The sequence below is a fragment of the Schistocerca cancellata genome, chromosome 5 (genome assembly GCF_023864275.1).
Source record: "Schistocerca cancellata isolate TAMUIC-IGC-003103 chromosome 5, iqSchCanc2.1, whole genome shotgun sequence".
Taxonomy (NCBI): Eukaryota; Metazoa; Arthropoda; class Insecta; order Orthoptera; family Acrididae; genus Schistocerca; species Schistocerca cancellata.
The window spans coordinates 76,851,501-76,872,074 of NC_064630.1; the positions used below are offsets into that span (position 1 = coordinate 76,851,501).

Below are 20,574 nucleotides of genomic sequence, written 5' to 3' on the forward strand. Positions count from 1 at the left end.
CAAACTGATATTACTGACAGAATATGACTACTTTTGAAGATACTGATTGCTAAGCTAAAGGAACAGCATGGACACTACAATCATTATTCACTTTTTGATGTTTTGTTTGCCTTTTTTGTGGGTTCCAAAACCTTGTAGGTGGAAGTATTTATGGTGATACCACCTCGGATCATGAAAAATATTAGATACAAACTGAACATGAAATAAAAATGTGGATGTGCAGAATAATAAAATGTGTAAATGATTGGATTTAGAACAACACAGAAACAGAAGACATGTAATCAGTGAGGAGTAGATGTCTGAAACTAATGTCCAAGCAAGAGCACCACAAGGTAGTGCAACAAAACCTTTCTCCTACTTTTAATATGTAACTCATTTAAAGAGAGACTTGTCTGATTACAAGAGCATCAAGAGCATTACAAGAGCATCACATTGCATCACTAGACTCAGTTACAGCATTGAAATGTTTACAGCAGCCTCAAACAATTGTAAGTGAAACCATCACAAAAATCACAATGCTTGTAAGAGGTATTCTACTGATTATTGATAGTGGTTTTACTGTCAATTGTACCTCTTATGCATAGCTAGTTCTCTAGAATATTCGAAGCGAAGTGTTTTTTCAGCTACATTCATGTAAGTTCAACAATGCCAAGGCATTACCCATTGTGTACTTTTATGCGAGACAATAGCAGGTGCATTCAGATTTCACAAGGAATGGTTACTTGCACTCAATCTGCACCAAAGTAAATGGACCGTTTACACATGTTGATAAAATAAGAGTTTGGAATTTTCTGCTAAATAGTACGGCAACAGTGAGCAATTAATTTGTTTATTCACACATGGTGAGAACAACTGCATGCAAAATCAGTGAAGAAATAATCAAAATCATCATCTTTAGCCACTAGCAGCTATTAATGGGATATATTGTTATTTGGACAATTATTAAGGTGGCCTTGAACTGTTATGTTTCAATGTGAAAGTGGAACTAAATTTAACTATCACTGTTAGCATAGCTGGAGACAGCAAAGCACGCAACAGTGTGCGTAGAAATAATGCATTTCTTGACAGTAGAAACAAAAGAAAGTTCTTCTATATGTATTGCATAAAGAATGTGAATGGTGTTTTAGTAAGGGCTTGTGCAAAAGCATTTTGTGATACATATATGTTATCTAGGAATTGTTTATCTACTACCTTAGGAGACTTGTCTACACAAACATCTGACATTCTTCATGAAATGCATAATGACATTGATTAGTCTGGTGACAAGTCTCATGATGCACAAACACAAGAAAATTCAGCCTGCAAATCATCATCTTGTGCTGACTGAAGAGGAAAATATGGTAAATGAAAATATAAAACTATTTCCGTAGTACAAGTGCCTTAGCACGAAGAGATCGGTAAGGAAATATATATGTTCTGCAAAATCTGTAGCTAAAAGGTTCTGAATATATAGAAATGAAAATGAAAGGAATGGTTTGTAGAGTGTTTTCACAATAACATTCAATAGAAGTTTAAAGATCCTTCATACTGATACTCTTAAGATGTGTCATACATGGATATCTAAACAACAGGATGTAATACTTTCTGAATATTCACTTACATCAAACTCGACCTGAAGATGCTTACAGTGTTCTGAACTAGTATCAACCTAAATGCCACATGGGGTTGGGATCAGACTTTCATTTAATATCTGTTGATTTGCAGAAAACTCCTCCAACAACCATTATACCTAGCGAAGTTGTCCACTTTGATATTCACATATATAATACTAATATGTACTTCAAAAATTGCATCTTGGCAGTGTGGTTTCAGTTGCCTGAGACAAGTCATGCGTGAGAATTGTGTTGTGTGTGTGTGTTTTTTTTTATTTTATTTTTGACAAGGGTCTTACTGGCCAAAAGCTTTATTTGCAGAATCTCTGCTATATGATGAGTAGCAACTTTCCTTTTCAATATTGTTACATTCCATCCTGGATTTTCCATTGTTTGTTCTTGTTTACTTAGATTTCTAAGTGACCCAGAAAACACATGGAAAAAGATAAATTTTTATTTGTTTCCAATACCTGCTCAGCACATAACAAGAATAATACCTAGTCCATCAGGTAGAATGTCCTTGTAATGGAAGGAGTTTCCCATTTCATATAACACTACTACTTGGTTCCTAGAGTACCTTTCTGTTTTTTGACCACGTTTTTGGTGTTACCGAGAAAGAGATTAGGGAAATGAACTATGTCTTTACTCCAGAGAACTGGTACAAACTGGTGGAGAAGGCTCATGCAAAGAACCTTTTCTGTGTGCAGAGGATGACCAAGGAAGGTTTTCAAGATTTTCAAGTAGCGACTTCAAATCCAGATGAGAAAATGAAGTACATGTCTGGGTAGCATTTTGCAGAATTTGTGTAGGTCGAAGCCAGGATGCTCAGCATCATTCATGTAAAGAAAATTACTATCCATTGGCTTTTTGGAAGGAAGTTTTATTCAAAGTCCTGGACAACCTTGGAAACACAGAACATCAACAGATCTCAACCCCACTGCAGCTCATTTATACTCATAAAATTTAAAGTGCTTGTATCCTGGTGACAGAAAGACTGCTGCTGAGAAACAGAAAGACTTTTATGTACTTGCTGCTTAACATCCCCAAAAACCATCATGACATGTGCCATGCTCTTCAGCCATACACCGAAGGTGCAAATAGTGAGGGGAGGAAGAAGAGGAGTAGGATGATGATGATGATCCAGATGGCTGGAAGTAAGTATAGTTTTCAATACATATGGCTGCTTAGAGTCAGTGTGACTTCCTCAAACACTACTGGTCAACCTCAAATGTGTGAAGGAATTCACATTGAAGTGAATCTGAACCTAATGTTGAAACAAATAATTGATGAAAATTGGCCTGTTATAAAAGTAACTCACTTCATATATTTCATTTTTCAGATAAACAGTGGATTTTACTAAACGATTTTAATTTTCCTATGTTTTACAGACTATAAATAATGGTTTACGGACCAAAAATATGACTTAATTGGCTCATCAACTTCTGACCACAAGTTTCTTCGTGTGGCTGCTGCCACAATCTAAAAACACAATACCTGCCTTCACAGTAGCTATTACAAAGTGACAGTCATGGCGTACTGGAGAAGTAAAGACCAATGTAGCTCTGCATGAAAAAAGCTCAGCTTGCTCCCCCTCCCCACAGTTAGTCATGAAATCAGAAACCTGTGGCTCAATGTGGCTAGTTTGTTAGAAGTTCTCGTGTGGAAATTTGTAATCTGAAATCCCAAAGAAAATGAAGCTTTTCCTAATGAAACGTGCCTACAATTCTATCACTGACACACCAAGTGGTGGCAGGAGCACACACCAATAATTGATTATTTTTGTTGTTATATTAGTTTACAATTCTATCAGCCACATATAAACATGGAATGGAAATTAGATGCAGTACTGATGTATAAAAATGATGGAATATCGAAGATACGAGTCTGAAACAGAAATCTTATAGAGTATTATTATTACCATAACTTAATTGTTAAGTACTTTGTTGCAATGAAATTTGTATCTCTTGCACTTTTTATTCTAATACTGCAACAGCAGAATGGTATAAACTGAAGTCACTTACCTTGTCACTACCACTATTTCGCTCCTGTTCAAAAAGTTTGCGCACATAAGAAATGGAGTCATCAGTTTGAGATGCTAGATTAGCATTGTATGGGGTTGGATACGGCAGACAGGATCCGGCAGCACTTGAATCCTGCTCCACAAACAGACCTGGCAACGACGCAAATGCCCAGAAGCGACGATGAGCTCTATCGGTGCCGAGGGGTAGCACCTTTAAAGAAAAATGTTTGCTGTCAATTGTTATAAAACCTTTGCTGACCAATATAACTTACCTGTATTGTAAAAGAAACAAAATCAAATTGAAGTGAAGGGTTAATGCCAAGAGTATGTTATAATGAACTGTATACACACACACACACACACACACACACACACACACACACACACACAACAACAACAACACAGGATTCTGTGATTCAGGGAAATCTCAGACAACCAAAATCTCTATTTGAGCCGTCATCTTTCCAATTTCCTTGTACTCTATCTTCAGTAATTTGTGCAACAGAGACATAAGTATCAAATGGAAACAGTGAGTGAGTCAGAGGACCAAGAGCAACACTTTGCAAGATTTTGACAGTACACAAATGGAAATGGCATGAGAGCTTTACACTTACTTCTTTCAAACGTTGGAAATATTAATGAAAAGAGTGCAACTAATGAAAGTGTGTTTTAAAAGTTAACAGAATAATCCCAGTCACAAAATTCTGAGACTGAAGTATATAAAAAAAAAAAGACATTTGTGTTGCACAATTTTTATGCAAACTGTTGTTATTTTTATTGTTGCCTGTTATTCTGATCCCCCCCCCCCCCCCCCCACCAAAACACACACACACACACACACACACACACACACACACACACACACACACAGACAGACAGACAGACAGACAGACAGACAGAGAGAGAGAGAGAGAGAGAGAGAGAGAGAGAGAGAATTCTGTGAAAAATCTCAGGTGTTTACTTACAAATATATCAGCTAAAACTTACATCAATTGAGTATAGTGATAAGTTACAGTACTCACTCAAATTCTGTAGCTTAAATCAGAATAAGGAAACAATAAAAATTGTGTAAAAATTATGCAACACAAATCTCTTTTTCTATACTTTAGTCCCAGAATTTTGTGATAGAGGTAACTCTGTAAATTTTTAAAACACAAACTTTTTATAGTTGTACTCTTATTAATATTTCCTATATTTGAAAGAAGTAAGTTTAAAGCTCTCTTGCCATTTCCATTTGTGTACTGTCAAAATCTTGTAAAGCATTGCTCTTGGTTCTCTCAATAACTCACTATTTCCATTTGCATTTGTTTCTTTGTTAACACAAATTACTGAAGATGGGCACAAGGAAATTGGGAGGACGACAGTTCAAACCCCCATCCGAACATTAAGATTTCAGTCTTCTGAGATTTCCCTTAACCGCAGAGTCTCGTGGTTGAAGAAATGTGTATAGAACTCCAAACAACTGACACTTTGCTAAAACTGGCATCAAAACATAGAACTTAATAACCGTCCACTTTGGTATGAAGATTTAAATACATATTTTCATCACTTATTCACCAATGCCATTCATTTGACAGTTTTATGACTACCCCTTGAGCCTGTGTTATTTTCTCAGTGGTGCGACACATGTAACAGTATACACTATTCAACAATGTTCTCCAATTCCTTGACCCGAGTGCGATGGCACAGTGGTTGACTCACTGAACTCTCGTTTGGGAAGACAATGGTTCAAATCCCTGTCCCAACATCAAGATTTTCATCTTCCGCAATTTCCATAAATCGCTCCAGCAAAATATTGGGAGGTTCCCTTGAAACATCATGGCTAATTTCCTTCCCCATATCTGAAACAATCCAAGCTTGTGCCCCATCTGTGAAGCCCTCTTTGTCAAGGGAAAGAGAAATTCTAATCTTCATTCCTTTTGTTCTCTGGTAACTTGAGATCCTTCCAGCTAAAGCCATTTTTCATGGAAGAAAATCACTACATATACAGGGTGTTTCTGTGACGATTATACAAACTTTCAAGGATGATATAGAAGGGCAAAGGTATCACTGTCAGAAGATGGATGAACGAGTAAATTTACTGTTGGCCTGCTGACAATGATAAAAAGCCAAGTAAACACACTTTTAAATAATTTTATTTATCTAAACAACTTGCATGAGGCCCTTCATTCACAAAAGTTGTTTAAAGTGGTGCCCATAGCTTCCTAGCAGGCATGCTCTCATCGCACCAAGTTCTGTTATACCCTTTCTAACACCCCAATGCAGTTTTGGGAACCACGTGAATGGTATGCACGAGCAACTATAACTGATCTAGGGCTCCATCATGTTGGAGCACAAACATTTATGAAGACCTCGAAGTGGGAAATACTTCAACAATATAAGAGTATGTCTCTCAGAAATACGTATTACATCGTCGAGTGATGTGGGGCAGAATAAGAGATTGTTAATCAGTCAATCACTCTCTCTGCCAGTCTACAAGGTAACTGGAGAGTTCTGTTACTGGCTCTTCCCAAATGTAACACGGGAATTCGCAATTGCCCAGACACGACTATTGTGACAACTGAGCTCTGCACCTCTGGTGAAACAAGCCTTATGCTAGAAAAGCACATACACAGGAATGTGCAGGGTGACCATACAATGCTCTGGCTCAGACAGACTCGACTCAACATGAGTTCCCACATTGTGTGCAACACGTTTCCCAAGAAACTGGTCCAAGTGCTTCATGAAGGTTCCTCATTCGTGCTGCTTTCAAGTCACAAGTTTGCACAGTTCATTGTCTTCCTATATTACTATTATTTTGCATCATGAGCTTTGTTCCCTGTCGTGTGTGTTGAGTATCTCCTACAGGTTTACTCAACTCAATACAACCAAATTTCCTAATTTCAATTTGCATCATGCGTTACAAGAAAATTGTGCCAGAAAATTTCATAACAGAGTACACTACCATTTCACTAAGAATGACTAACTGCAAAATTTAGCATGTTAACACAGCTTACAATTTTACATATTATTAGATTATGACTGGCCATTTCCAGTGTGCACATTGCAACGCCTACAGAGTTTCCCCCATAGAAGACCGCCATGGTGTACAACAATATGTTGGGTTCAGCAATCTGATACATACCAGAACAGTATACAGCATCATACAAACAACTATGCGTAGTTTCTCGTATGCCAATGACAGTAATGGAACATGGTCGGTTTGTAGCTTTTGATTGCCATTTCTGGACCACGGTTTCTAATCTGTAAGTGACACATTCGACTTTCTCCACCACCCATGAAAATTTGTACCAACATGAAACATGATTACTATTTCACAGAATGCCGTTAAATGAATTAAAAGAAAAATAGGAAACCTTTCAACTTAGAACGATGAAAGGCAGCGGGGGGCTGGGGAATTGCAGAACTTAAATGAACTAAGTCCGATACGTTGCAACCTGCTACAGCAAAGCAAATATTCTAAGTTACGCAACAATATTACATTTCTTTTCAAAAGCAGTTTCCTAACTGAAGGACAACTTTAATGTAATTACCTGAAACACAAAGCGAAATTCTGTCATTTTCCCAATTAACAATACATTTAATAACAGGGTGTATACGGGGACAAGGAAAAAAAATTCCCGGATTATTCCCGGATTTCTCCCGGATATCCCGTTTAAAAAATACGCTTTTTCCCAGGCGAAAATACACTTTTTCTGTGCTAAGTGACAGATTTTCCGTAGATTTTCCCTCGGAACTGTAAAACTTATCAATTCTTTGAATGGTTAACGTTTTATACAATCGCGTAGAACTTCCCGAAAAAAAAAAAAAGAAAAACAAAGACTGGCAGAGAAGTTTTGGAGAGACTTTTAATAAAAATTAAAAAAAAATAAAATAAAAGGAGAGAAGTGTTGGAAAGACCTTTGATTTGCAGCAACATATACGTTGCATATTTTCTTATTACAAAAGTATAAATTCGAATAGCACCAAACACAGCGCGTTAGTTTGCGGAGCGTTGAAACCGAGGCTGCGATGTCCTTTTGTAAGCGAGTCATATCTCAAGCCACGAGATCTCGCCAGCCGATGACAGCAGCTATTCAGAGCATAGGACACGTGTTATAGTCGGCCAATAGCAAGATCACTGGTTAAATAGCGCGAACATGCAAGAGGAAAAGTTAACGGTTTACATTAATGTACACAGTACCGTATATCTACAATAAAAGCTAAGCTTTCACATATAATATTATGTCTCTAAGATTAACACGCTACAACAGAAGCTTAGCTTTCACATGTAATATTGATCTTTTTTGCGTGTGTTATACTTTAAGATACATCACACAAATGTGACAGTAAATTTAATATTATGACATAAATGTCTCGGCTCGAAATTCTTGTAAGTGGCTGGTCCTCAAACTGTTCAGTTTCGAACGCTATGTGATTTAGATATCCAACCCACTTTCTCACACGTAACATAATTCATCTTGCGTAAAAAGAAATTTACTTTGAAAGTAAAGCTTTTCTAACCACCGTTCGCAATACTATCCGAAGACTGTTAGAAATAGGTTCGATTTACCAGTTTCCAGAGAGCGCCAGAAAACAGGCATTATTGTGCGTGTGCAACTGCAGTGGTGTACTAAAAGAGCTTACATTACACCATAAAAGAAACAGGGCATCAGAGGGTACTCCAGAGCATCGGAATTTCGTAAACCATACTAAAATGCATAATTCCTCTTGAAGTGCGAATTGGCTTTTTCCAGATTCACAATGAAGTATGTCCCATCTGATACTAAGCTTTCCAGTGTGGCTTTTGGGATGTAAATTTTCTTGGAGTACCAGTACTCTACGATCTCATTTTTTGTTCTTTATTATGGCATAATGCCATGTATGGCAGAAGATGATAACGTGCACTTGAAATTCAGCGAAAAGTTGGAACTAGCCAATACTGTAGAATGAAACACTTCGTTTCAAATAAAATGATTGCCTCAGCGGAAAGATTAATAAAGCCAAATTTGTTTAGCAAACTTGCAAAAATAACTTCACTGTTCTGCAAGGCAATTAATGCTTGACTGCTACTAACTTGAAAATAAAATAAAATCAGAAAACTGAAATTAATAATATATTTTTGCCCTCCATAATTATGTGAATGTATTTTAATTCACTTGATAGCTCCCCCGCCACAGAAATCCGTTTTGTTTTCATTTGACTTGGGAGCTGTACACGAAGAGAAGCAGCGAAATCACTTAACGTAAACACGCGTCACGTGGAGGTTAACCCCCTCCCCACTACAACTCTGTGCAAGCGTGAATCTGGCAGCTATGGCGCGCGAGAAAAATTTTTCTCGTTTGCATCTGGCTGCTTGCTACTGTGACCGACACAGTCAACAGTCAAACTTCAAGTAGCAGGAGAAGGTACTGCTTATACGCGAGTCAAATGCGCATGCGCAACAGACCGCTGGCAATTGGTCAAACGAACCTAATGTGAACAGTTGTGACGTCATGCTCATAGCAAGCAGTTTATTGTTACGAAGAATTACAGTCTGCGCCCTACGGCCTTTGACATATTTTTGCTATTTGCAAACGCTTGTGCGTGCACGGTTTTTTGTTGTTGTAAATTGCACATTTTCTTTGTCACTAAAGTTTTATTTTTTTCCCCTCTCGTTTATATTTTAAGCAGTATCATTCTCCAGTAGCAGCATACAATAACATTCTTTGCTAGAGAATCAATTCTGCAGCCAAAATTTAAAAAAATTAACTGAAAGCTAAAACAATGAAAAATTCCCGGAATTCCGAAAATTTCCCGGGTTTTTCCCGGTTTTCTCCCGGATGAAAAAATTCCCGGGTTTTTCCCGGATTTCCCGGTTGTCCCGGGTCGTATACACCCTGAATAAGGAAATATAGTGGCCCCTTTATGGAGAGATGCCCTGCACACGCACAGTAACTGAAATTAATGTATTGGATGCATCATTGAGTTCCTGTGAACATCAGTTATTCCACACTAAGAGGAAAACTGATGCACCAATTCTCAAAACTGCCTCTAGCTCTTCACAGCTATTAAAATATGGTTTTAAATGCTGTCCTATCTTCAATAATTTACTTACCTGATAGATAATAGCAGCAGCGTACAGATTTTTCGCTTTCTTCTCAGCCTCTAATTTTCTCCTTGCCACTTCCTTCTCAGCTTTTATCTTTTGTTGTTCCTTTTCTTCAGGAGTTCGAGTATCGACAATGTCATCATCTGTAGGTTGGAGGCCTTTGAGTTTCATGCGTGCTGCTTTCTTTTCTTTTATTCTGAAAATAAGGATACGTTTTTTGTACAGACTATGTTCCTGAACAATGACAGTAAAATTATACTAAAATAACGAATGATAAAGAAATATGTGCATCTTCATGTTTTTGCAGCATAAAAACTGTTCCATAAAATTTCGGGCATGCAGCCACATAAATTCAGCTTCTTCTTCTAATATTTCGCCTGAATACCATCCCGTCATCTTCAGAGTGAGCCAAGGTGACTGACGCTCCAGCACTTGCTCCGTCCTTTTTCACCTGAGTGGTTCAATCCTTGGGTGAAAAGGATGAGCAAGTGCTGGAGTGTCAGTCACCTCGACTCACTCTGAAGATGACTGGACGGTATTCAGGCGAAATATTAGAAGAAGAAGTTGAATTTATACAGCTGCACACCCGAAATTTTATGGAACAGATAAAGAAATAGTTTGCTATCCATGTAAAACATTGTTTCCCTTCCCCCTGCCCATGGCAAGTGATACAAAAGGTGAATAAAGTGAGTTTTTATGTATCAAATGAAAAGGTAGAATCTTACGTTTTGTATTTCACTCCCTTTAACTTAAAAATCTTTATTACTTCAATTTGCCTGAGCATCTTTCTTCTCAATTCATTAATGCAACAAAAATTTCCTACAAAAAATGGGAACAAGTAGAGATAACCACTTGCCATGTAATAGAGGTGTTGGAGCAGTAGGTATGCACATGCTTAGTTCACAAACACTGATTCTTAGTCAGTGCAAGTGTGTGCATGGACAGGCTTATGGGGAGAATCGGGCAGTATCACACACACACACACACACACACACAAATCACTTCTCATTACCTTGTGTCAAAAGTTTTGAGACAGGTAATGTATTAAGGAAAGTCTGTGCATATCTGCAAATGTGATAGTCTGAATCAGTCGTGATTTGCCTTTGATTTAGATCCTTCAACTGAACATGTCATCCATCACTTCACTGTTCGTAAATTAAAATGTCTGAAAGACAATTTCATCTACCACAATATTTATGAGCTGTCCAAGGCATTTCCTAGTGCACATCACAGCATTATTTTGGAGAAGCATATAGTTTATGCCTTTTGGGGTACAATGAGTATGTGGCTCACTTCATATTTAAATGATAGGAAGCCAAGAAACATATCACATAACTCACGACTAATTTTCTTCCAAGTGGTTGCAAATAATTACTAGTGTTACGGAGGCTTCCGTTCTGGGACCACTTGTTCTTTCTATAAGAAAAAAAAAAGGGTGAAGGAAAAAAATGCCACACTTTTGGGGATTGCACGCGACTCCTCATTCAGATTCACGACAAAAGTTTATCTAGGAAAATCAGCTAACACATGAATGAAAACAAGGAGCTGGCAACAGTGTCACATCGTGCAGCACATCAGAATGTACGTAAGAACACGTATCGCCCTGCACTGCCGTACCAGCAGTCATAGCTCACTGAGTAGACTACTGGGATATCTAACCCACATCCACCTTAGAGCTACGGGTAAAATCCTCATCAGGTTCCTTTTTTATTTTTTACACTCCCTTCCCTAGCTCTTGTCATTTATAAGCAGGACATTTTTGTCGCATCACGACAGCCTATCTCATAAAACAACACGCATGTTTGTACTAATTGCACAGTGCACAACCATAATTGGTCCTGTGAAGTTCATGAAGGGCAGCATTCCGGTGGAGTACACAAACAATGAATATGTTGATATGCTTTTAAGGCTGGGTGCACCTGATAACAAAGTTGCTGCTGCTGCTCGTGCGTATGCTGCATGGTATCCTCAAAGGCACCATCCCGATAAGAATGTTTTTTATTCGCCTGAAGCAACACCTTTAGAAAATTGGTTAACTTTGTCCATAAGTAAAGAATAAAGGTCGGTCAAGGTCTTGATGCACACAAACCGAAGATGTGATTCTTTAAACGATTCACTAATCACCTCAGCAAAGTACCCATGATATTGCAAAGCAGTTCCAGATTATCTCAAAGACTGGTTGTCGAAGCACTGTACTATGAAGACCACATTTGACAAGTACAATTTTGTGAATGGCATTTGCACCAAGTGAAGATGAACATTTTACAAATAACATGATATGGACTGATAAATCTAGCATCACTCATGAAGGTATTTTCATCCTGCACAACAGCCATTATTGGTTGGAACACAACCCATATATCACCCGCGAACATGGCTTTTAGGCATGCTCTGGCATAAACCTGTGAGCTGGAATTGAGGGAGAATTACTTTTGGGCCCTTACCTGTTGCAGACAAGTTAGATGTGACCCTGTATCATGTGTTTCTTTGCAACACTTTACACGATGAATTATAAAATGTTCCACATGGTGTTCGGTTACAGCAATGGTTTCAGTATGGTGGTGCACCGCTACACTTTGGAATGAATGTACGTAACAACTTAAAATGAAGAGTTTCCAGGAAAACTGATTGGTCGTGGAGGTCCAGTGTTCTGGTCTTCCATGTCCCCAGACCTTAATCCACCAAGCTTTCATTTGTGGGGACAAACAAAGAAACAAGTCTATAGTGTTCCATCCATGGATGTATATGACCCTAACAGTTTGCGTGCATATCACCTCGGCAAAAGGTGGATGCAGGTGTGTTGCACAGAGGATCCAGCAAAATACAAGCCAGAAAGTGGAGAAGCATTTGCAAATGCAAAGAGGTCGCTTTGAACATCATCTCTAAAGTGAACAGTGCTCCTACATGTACATACTGGCTCTGTGAAGATAAGCCTGGGCATCAAACATACAGAATGGAATTAATGTGTACAGCATTACATGCAATCTAACATGGCCTACCTACTGTGTTTTGTTGTAGATCACTAGATACAGACAAAATAACTGTATCCACTATTATTTTCTATTGATCACATACAACTTTGTAATGCAGATAGCCACACCCCTTAAACTTCATAATGAGTGAAAGTAAAAACCGCAAGGCAACTGTAATTGGTGATTTCTTAATTGTCACAATCAGCCTCGCTATAGTACACACCTGACCGTCTTCTGTGCTGTACCCTTGCAACCACCACATGTGCTCCACACATTATTCGCCATGATGTCCTGTTTTACTTATTCTGATGACTTCCCTCTTTAAGAATTTGATTTTTGACTATGAATGTTGTGGGCATCCTGGCAGGCTAATGTGACTCCGTTTTCACCTGAGGTTGCTGTTTTAAGGCAGCAATAAAGATTGTGACAGTAAAGAAATCTCCATTTACAGCTTTCTTGCCATTCATTTTACTTCCATTCATTATATATTTTCTGCTGGCTCTATTTGTGTTGCAGACGAAACAAAGTGGTCGTTACATCTGTAAGAAGTTCATGTTTAAATAAAGGTAATAGTAACAGAAACACTAGATAACACTTTGTGGAGGCATAAATTGAGTACAATTTGATGCTTCAAGTGGGGGGTGATGGGGGGAAAGGGGGGGGGGCAGCGAGTTTGGTGCAAAGACAACTCTAACATTGGCAAGTCTGCATATCCGTTCCCCAACTGCATTGTCTCGTCTCACTGAGATAATGGGACCATTCTGTCACAGCGCAGCATTTGTGTTTCCTGTTCTTGGCCACATTGCATAAGTTACAGCAACTCCAGAGCCTCATTTTTTAAATCTCATTTCAATTAAACCTATTGGCAGGATTAGGTTTTGCTAGGTAAACTTTTGCCTTGAATTGGGATGAGGAATCAGATGCTGACTGCAAAGTGTGGCATTTCTGCTTAACCCTGTATGAATACTCACGCCCAACAGAGCTGCAACAGTGTAATGACCAACAAGTGATATATCCAAAAGTATTTAATAGATTCTAGGTAAGATATATCATCTTCAATAACAATAGCATAGGGTAAAGAAAATACATGAAACAGATAATTAAAATTTCCTGGGGGCGCATAATAATTAAAACTAGAATGAAGAAACACATATCTTCTTAAATTCAGCAACATTTTCTCTACATGTAATTACATATTTTGGTTTGAAAGCATAAGAAAATAAGCTCACAATGCGTACTTCCATTCAGTGATGTCATGTGGAACAATTTTCTAGGGTAATTCCACACAGAGAAAGTATTCATTGTACAGAAATATGTTGTCTCTCCGCAGTCTTCACGTTCACAACCATTTAAAAAAAATTAGGTGTACTAAGAACAGCCTCACACTACATTCACTCTCTTATGAAGTTTGTTGGGGAGAATAGCGAAGTATTTGAAGACAGTAGCATTCATAAGCATAATGCTAAGAACAAAAATATCCTCCATAATCCAAAAGTGTACCTTACTCTTTCACAGAAAGGAACAAAGTGTTCAGCCATGAAAAATTTGCTCTCTACCTCCTGAATTACGGGAGTTAGCAGATAATGAAAGTATTAAAAACAAATTGAAATAATATCTACTTGAGAACTACTACTGCCGAATTTCTAAATAGATAGGATTTATGAGGTTGGGTTACGTTTAATTTTGTTGTAAATTGATCTTAAGACAAAAAACACAGTTCTTTAACTGACCATCCGCAGTTAATGTTTTTGCAGAGAAAATATGTTTTATTATACGATTTGTGGAACACAGGTGTGGGGGATCACACGGATCTTTTGTTGGTGTGCTCCTGATGCACTAGACATGCTCCTTGTCTGCTCAAATCTGTGAACCAATAATCTTTTCAGTTATGAGGGTATCTGTAGCTGAAAATCCAATGTGTAATTCAGTGGAACACAGAGTTTCAACAGTGAAAATACTATACATAAAACATTCTGTGTAAAAATGTTTTTAAGGTAGTTAAAAAACCCACACTTCATTTCACAATGTATACACTACTAACAAAATAATTCATACATCTTTAATGTACATGTGATGACAAATTGCAGTTTGAAAATAATTTTATACCCAATATTTTACATACAAAGTGTTCAAAATAGATCAAATTAATCACTAGTCAATTACGGAGAATTAAAAATAAAGGTGAACATTTCACGAAGTCAAAGACTGCCCTACACCTAACAATGGACAATTACCTCTACTTCGCCGTCATTAACCACAATTTAAAAGCACATAAAAAAATGGAACATGTAGCTAACTATGTGCAACATATCAGAAACTGGAGTATACAATCTTTCGCCTTACTACAGACACTGCTAATATTTTTTGCATCATGATGACAAAGAGATAGTTACTGCAATATTACCTAAGTGCTTGTGCTTCCTTTTCCTTCTTCATATCGGCCAACTGATGACTGCGCAATTCAGCTTTGGCTTGTCGCATTTTTTCACCTCTTTCATCAATAACATCCCGCAGACGAGTGTATGTGAGTATCTGATTTATGAGGCAAGTAAGGATAATGAGCTTATCACCTGAAATAGAAAATCACTGTGTACACACTTGCCTTCACAGCAGATCTTTATGAATAATGGTTAAAAATACAGTATCATTGACCGAAATTTATATTTACATTATTTCAGAAAAAAGGTTACCCAAAAATCATAAAAATTAGTTTTCAAAACATTACATAAGTAAGGTGAGACAGGTGCGTTCGATATTTACATCATGCAACAACAATACATTTTTTCATCAGTAACCCCCCACCCCCACCCCACCAACCGTCCTTTTATTTTTACTTTTTGTAGTTAAGTTCACTACTTTTGAGCAAAACAAGATACTGCTCATAATGTTATTATAGCAAATGTAATGATGACAATGACAACTCTTAACCAGCACGGATGGCTGGGAGTGTTAGCATGCCACTTCTGGGGTTCAGGGAGGTCCCCAACCAAATCTGCCCTTGGGATTAACAATGATGGTTGGTGTGGGAGGCAGGATGGATGTGGCTATTAGGTGCTTTATCACATACAACTAGTGGTAGCATGTCCCTTCTCAGTTGCACATTTCAGAAACATTTAGAAAAATGTTTGCACACTTTAACACGGGATAACAGAAGACGCAGCCATATGGGGTGCACGAAAACTGTCCCCACGGGGTGAGGTGAGTGGTGGTGGTGGTGGGAAGGGGGGTTGGTGGAAGGGGGGGGGGGTTGGTGCAGGGGGGGGAGGTTGTGCGGGGGGGGGGGGATCTGGTTGGTGCGGGGGGGGGGGATCTGGTTGGTGCGGGGGGGGGGGGGGGGGTTGGTGGTTAAGGCATGGCAACAGAAAGGCCATTCAGTCACCCTCTACCAACTTAACCAAATCCATGAATTAACATATTCATCCTATGAAGATATGGGATAAAGGCCAGGAAAAAAATTAAAAAAAAAAAAATTTTTTTGATGACAATTCCGCAAAGCTACCACCTGGAGTGGATCACAAGCGTAACAAAATCTGATCAACATATGTGAACTGTAACTGTCGGTTTATCATTTTTATTTGTCACTTTCAGAGAAACTGCACCAAGAAACAGTGAAGCATAGAACACGAAAAACTGTTACTGAGGGAGCAACTAGCTTACACACAGAAGGTGCAGGCAAAATACAGAAATGGCAAGCAAATAATGGTGAACTGTAAGTATATATGTAAAAAAAATTGAATGAAGACAAATATTTTAGTGAAATGATAAGAAAAAATGTAAAAGAGAGAAAAAAGGCAAAGGGAACTAATGAAAATGGTGACAAAATTCCAACAAAATTATGGACTGGAAATGGCACGAGTGGAGATGCATAAGGGAAACGTGACAAAAATGGTCCAGATAACATACCCAATGGAGAAGGCCAGTAAAAATTAAGCTACCAACTGTGGAAAATAGAGTAAATAACAAAGGTGAAAAGGAGGAGGGAAGGCTAGGTTTCAGTTTCACCTTAATAAAAAAGGCTGTAATATTCCCAAAGCTGTGATATTTCCAGGGTAATTAAACATACATCTACAAAGTCACTACTGTCATTCCCAAGAACAGATTTTTCCACAACAGTTAATATGTCAGACAAGAAATGGGTGTACTTTGGCTAATCCAAACAATTTTGAGATTACAATCGCTCAAATGTTTGTAGAATACATCAGATAAAGCATAACAGTACTGGAAAGTGAAAGAAATATAAATATACTGTGTTGTGCTCATATAAATACATGGAAAACACACTGTAATTCAATTTCATTACACAAATAGGGGACAGTTGCAAGTCACAATGTGACCAATCATCACACCTCATTCTACAAATAGCCTGATCCTTTGCACTTATTATTTATATTTCAAGATCTTGTGATTCCACTCAGCAAAATCCAAAATATTTTTTTTGTGTTTGCTGGAACAAATTAATGAAATACAATTGATCTTTTGGAACAAATATAACTTTAATTTTAAAACGTTGCTACTAAATTATAAATTTTAAAATTTATAATTACCTATTGACAATTCACAAACACTGGTGACGCTCAAAGCACGAAGTATGTGTGGATGATTGATTCTCAAGCAAAGTCCAGGGTCATCAAAGCTGGTATACCCTCCACGTTGCTGATACCTTTATTAAAATCACGGAAATATGGAATTAATTCACTTTCATAGTAAAAGTATTACATCACAACTAAGATCTACTGTTTTCAATGGATCATATTTCTATTTTCACTGCCAACTTAAGTCTGTAGATGACACACTGCTATTTCTTCTGCTCTATCAGCAGTCTCTCTAAGTATTTCGTACACTTTATTTCTTGTGTGATCACCACACAAATCTATACCTGTAAATAGTTTACAAATAATCCATAGCATCAAGGTAAATTTTCTGTGTCGACAACATACACTAACTTACAATGATCAAGGTTTCCTATGACTACAAACTAGATTATAGCAAAAGACCAGTTTTTGTCCACTACCCCCCAACCCCTGCCCGGTCCCCCAATGAAATCCTGACAACGTAATATCTTAATACACACTCATCATAAAGAGGATTCAATCTAAAAAAAAAGTAACTGACTTACTTATGAGTATAGGTTCAGCATATGATACTTCAACAATTATGAATGCACATCTGATGAACAGACAATAGATTTAGTTGACTGTATAAACCTTGGTTATATGATACAATTACAAATGTGTTGGTTATTAAGTCACGAGACATGACCAGTGTAAACTGGTGCTTAGCCAGGCTGGATGTTATTAATTAGCAGCAACATTGCAGACAACTTTGAAACATGTGGATATAGAAGACAGGGGCTGAGTTATTAGTGTCATTCACAGCTACTAGACACTTAACAGGTTTTTTATGGTAGTTTCGTTGATGTGAACTGTGATTAGATGGCAGTTTAGGACATTAAAAGTACAATAATGCACACTGTTATACAGTTCAGCAATTTCAAAAGTCACAGGCAATTTCCAGGCAGCTTCAAAATGATAACATATAAATCTGATCAAATTTATATTGATCTTTGTTTCTAAAGATATTTGTGTAGGAACAGGTAACACATAAATTACAATTATTTTAATTGTACTGCAATATGAAGTATGAGTATAATGAGAAGATACTGGTATATTCTACAACACAACTAGTTACTTATGTAATGAGCACCTTCAAAGTTGTGGTTAGACAGTAAATTTATTCATAATATTTTTCCTGTCTGCAAAGTAAAAAAAGGAGACAAATGGCTGTATTGTTGATAAATTGATCATGTTAAACAAAATGCAGAAAAACACGATGGTGGAATAAACACACTCCACAGCAGTTATGTTAATAACAAAATTTCAACTGTAGTAGAGATAGCATTCTCTTGAGAGATTCTACATGGAGTAAACTGAGTGGCCGTACATCCATGTATTTAACCTAGGATCACTTTTCTAACAACCTATTATTTACCAACTACATAAAATTTCACACACTAAATATGAGCAAGAAAACTCAAAGACTGTTTTTAGTACCTCCACTTCGTGCTAGTCTCAGCAGAACGCCCTCCTGAAGACAGTAAGTGCAAACGTAACACTTCTGTGAGGGTAACAGCATCTAAAGTAAGTTTGGACAATGGCACACCTTGATAAAGCTGACTCCAGCCAGCTGCCACCGTAGCTAGTTTCACAGCCTCACCAGCAGTTACATCACCATGTTCATCAATGTCTAATTCAGCTTCAAAAGGAAACAGACAATGAATATTATTATTCAACAAATGAACACTTTCAATATTTATCTTTAGATCCATAAATACCTGTGGTTGGAGTATCTGTAGCTAAAATTTCATCATCTTCCTCTTCCTGCATATCAAACAGTGTTGACAGAAGTAACTGGAAAATATCACTCAGTGGACCTTAAAGTGAAAAAAAAATGTGTCAATCACTCAGAAATCAAAATGTTGCAAAGGTCTTAAGAAATTTGGTAGTATTCACCTATCCAGATTTTTTTAGGTACAAAGATGTCTATTCTATTTTAATAATTTGAACAGAAAGGCACAGTTATTTTTAATCTCACATGAGCCCCACAACAGCGTTGATGTTGGACACAGAACTGTCATATTACTAGTTTTCCCATGACACCCTATGATAAAACCAATTTCAAGCTGTGGAAAGTCAAACTCAATTCAATGATTGTCAGACAGAGAGCAACTCCAGAATATTTGTGAGCATTCATCTCTTTCATACAACGAGAGTTCTTGTACAGATTTGTTGTTGCCCAGTAAATGGCATCACAGTGCCTTTGATACACGTACTGCTACTGCTGCACAGCCAGTTTGAAAATCTCTCAGCTGCTGTGAACATCCCTGTTCTATTTCAGTAATTTGAGCAGAAGTTGTATCCTAGACTTATCATGTATGTGAAAGATTCCCAAATTTAAATACGAATAACACACTTTACTTCTCTGATAGCTCATCCTTACTTAATTAACTCTCTGACAGCTATTGATGAGTTAATTTATCATGGTCCACCACTCCCCAGCTGCCGTTGACAATGTTAAGTGTGGCATCTGGGTTTTATTTCAGCACTACTGACGAGTTAACCTGGCCTCCTTGCTAACATCTGAACACTAATGACAAGTACAGATGCACCATCACCGAGGCACTCGGGTGCTGCTGTTGAGTTTTAAGCATACAGCAAAATTTCTGTACCATATCCCACTAGCTTTTCACAGTTCTGGCCACAAGATTGTGTTGGGGATACTTTGGCTGTCATGATCTCTTTGATGTATCAGACATTGCTTTAGGTTAGCATCTGACATTGCTTTAAGTCAAACTGTCCATCAGGATTCATACCACTGCGTTTTTCCCCATCCTCTATTCGACATAGAAATCCTCAATGTACCATTGTTGCAATGAGCAAAATATCTTTGATATGATTCTTCAGTTTCTCCCAGCATATTTGTTGACTGAGCAGTCCACGGGTGTTGTGCCAGTTCATAGTGTTCAACGAGCACAATACTTCGTCAATCAAATATGTCCTCATATCAGGTGCATTGATTAACTGAGTTCCTGGGGGTCACATGGCTAACTTACACCCCTCCCACTGTGAGCCACTTCCTCTGCTGTCTGCACGTGAGAGCATGTCAGCAGCTGCAGATGTGAGGCATCAGCATCTGTGGTAGTGTGGGTGTGGTTACTCGGTCTGCGCTGACCATTAAATTGTCACGTTTGCCGAGTGTCATCCTAATTAGACCAAGGGCTGGTTCCCAAACACTGCTGAGATTATAGTCACAGTACAAATTTTAATGGCCTCTCCTAGAGGATGTGCCAGTATTTTGAAGTCTGTGCTAAAATTGTGGCCAGTCTTATTCCATCACGATTCTCAGACAAACCGTGCTCCTCGA

At 37.9% G+C, this 20,574-nt stretch overlaps 1 protein-coding gene across 3 annotated transcripts in view; it reads right to left on the reverse strand.

The window, feature by feature from the left end:
* The window catches only part of LOC126188973 (bromodomain adjacent to zinc finger domain protein 1A), a 129,961-nt gene that overhangs the window by 69,154 nt on the left and 40,233 nt on the right, over positions 1 to 20,574 (reverse strand). For all 3 annotated transcript variants that reach the window (XM_049930746.1, XM_049930747.1, XM_049930745.1), the window contains exons 9-14: positions 18,986 to 19,084; positions 18,705 to 18,906; positions 17,199 to 17,314; positions 15,059 to 15,224; positions 9,689 to 9,878; positions 3,614 to 3,823 (exon numbers count right to left, since the gene is read on the reverse strand). In XM_049930746.1, the coding sequence (XP_049786703.1) occupies positions 3,614 to 3,823; positions 9,689 to 9,878; positions 15,059 to 15,224; positions 17,199 to 17,314; positions 18,705 to 18,906; positions 18,986 to 19,084 (983 nt within the window). The remainder of the gene's footprint in view (positions 1 to 3,613; positions 3,824 to 9,688; positions 9,879 to 15,058; positions 15,225 to 17,198; positions 17,315 to 18,704; positions 18,907 to 18,985; positions 19,085 to 20,574) is intronic.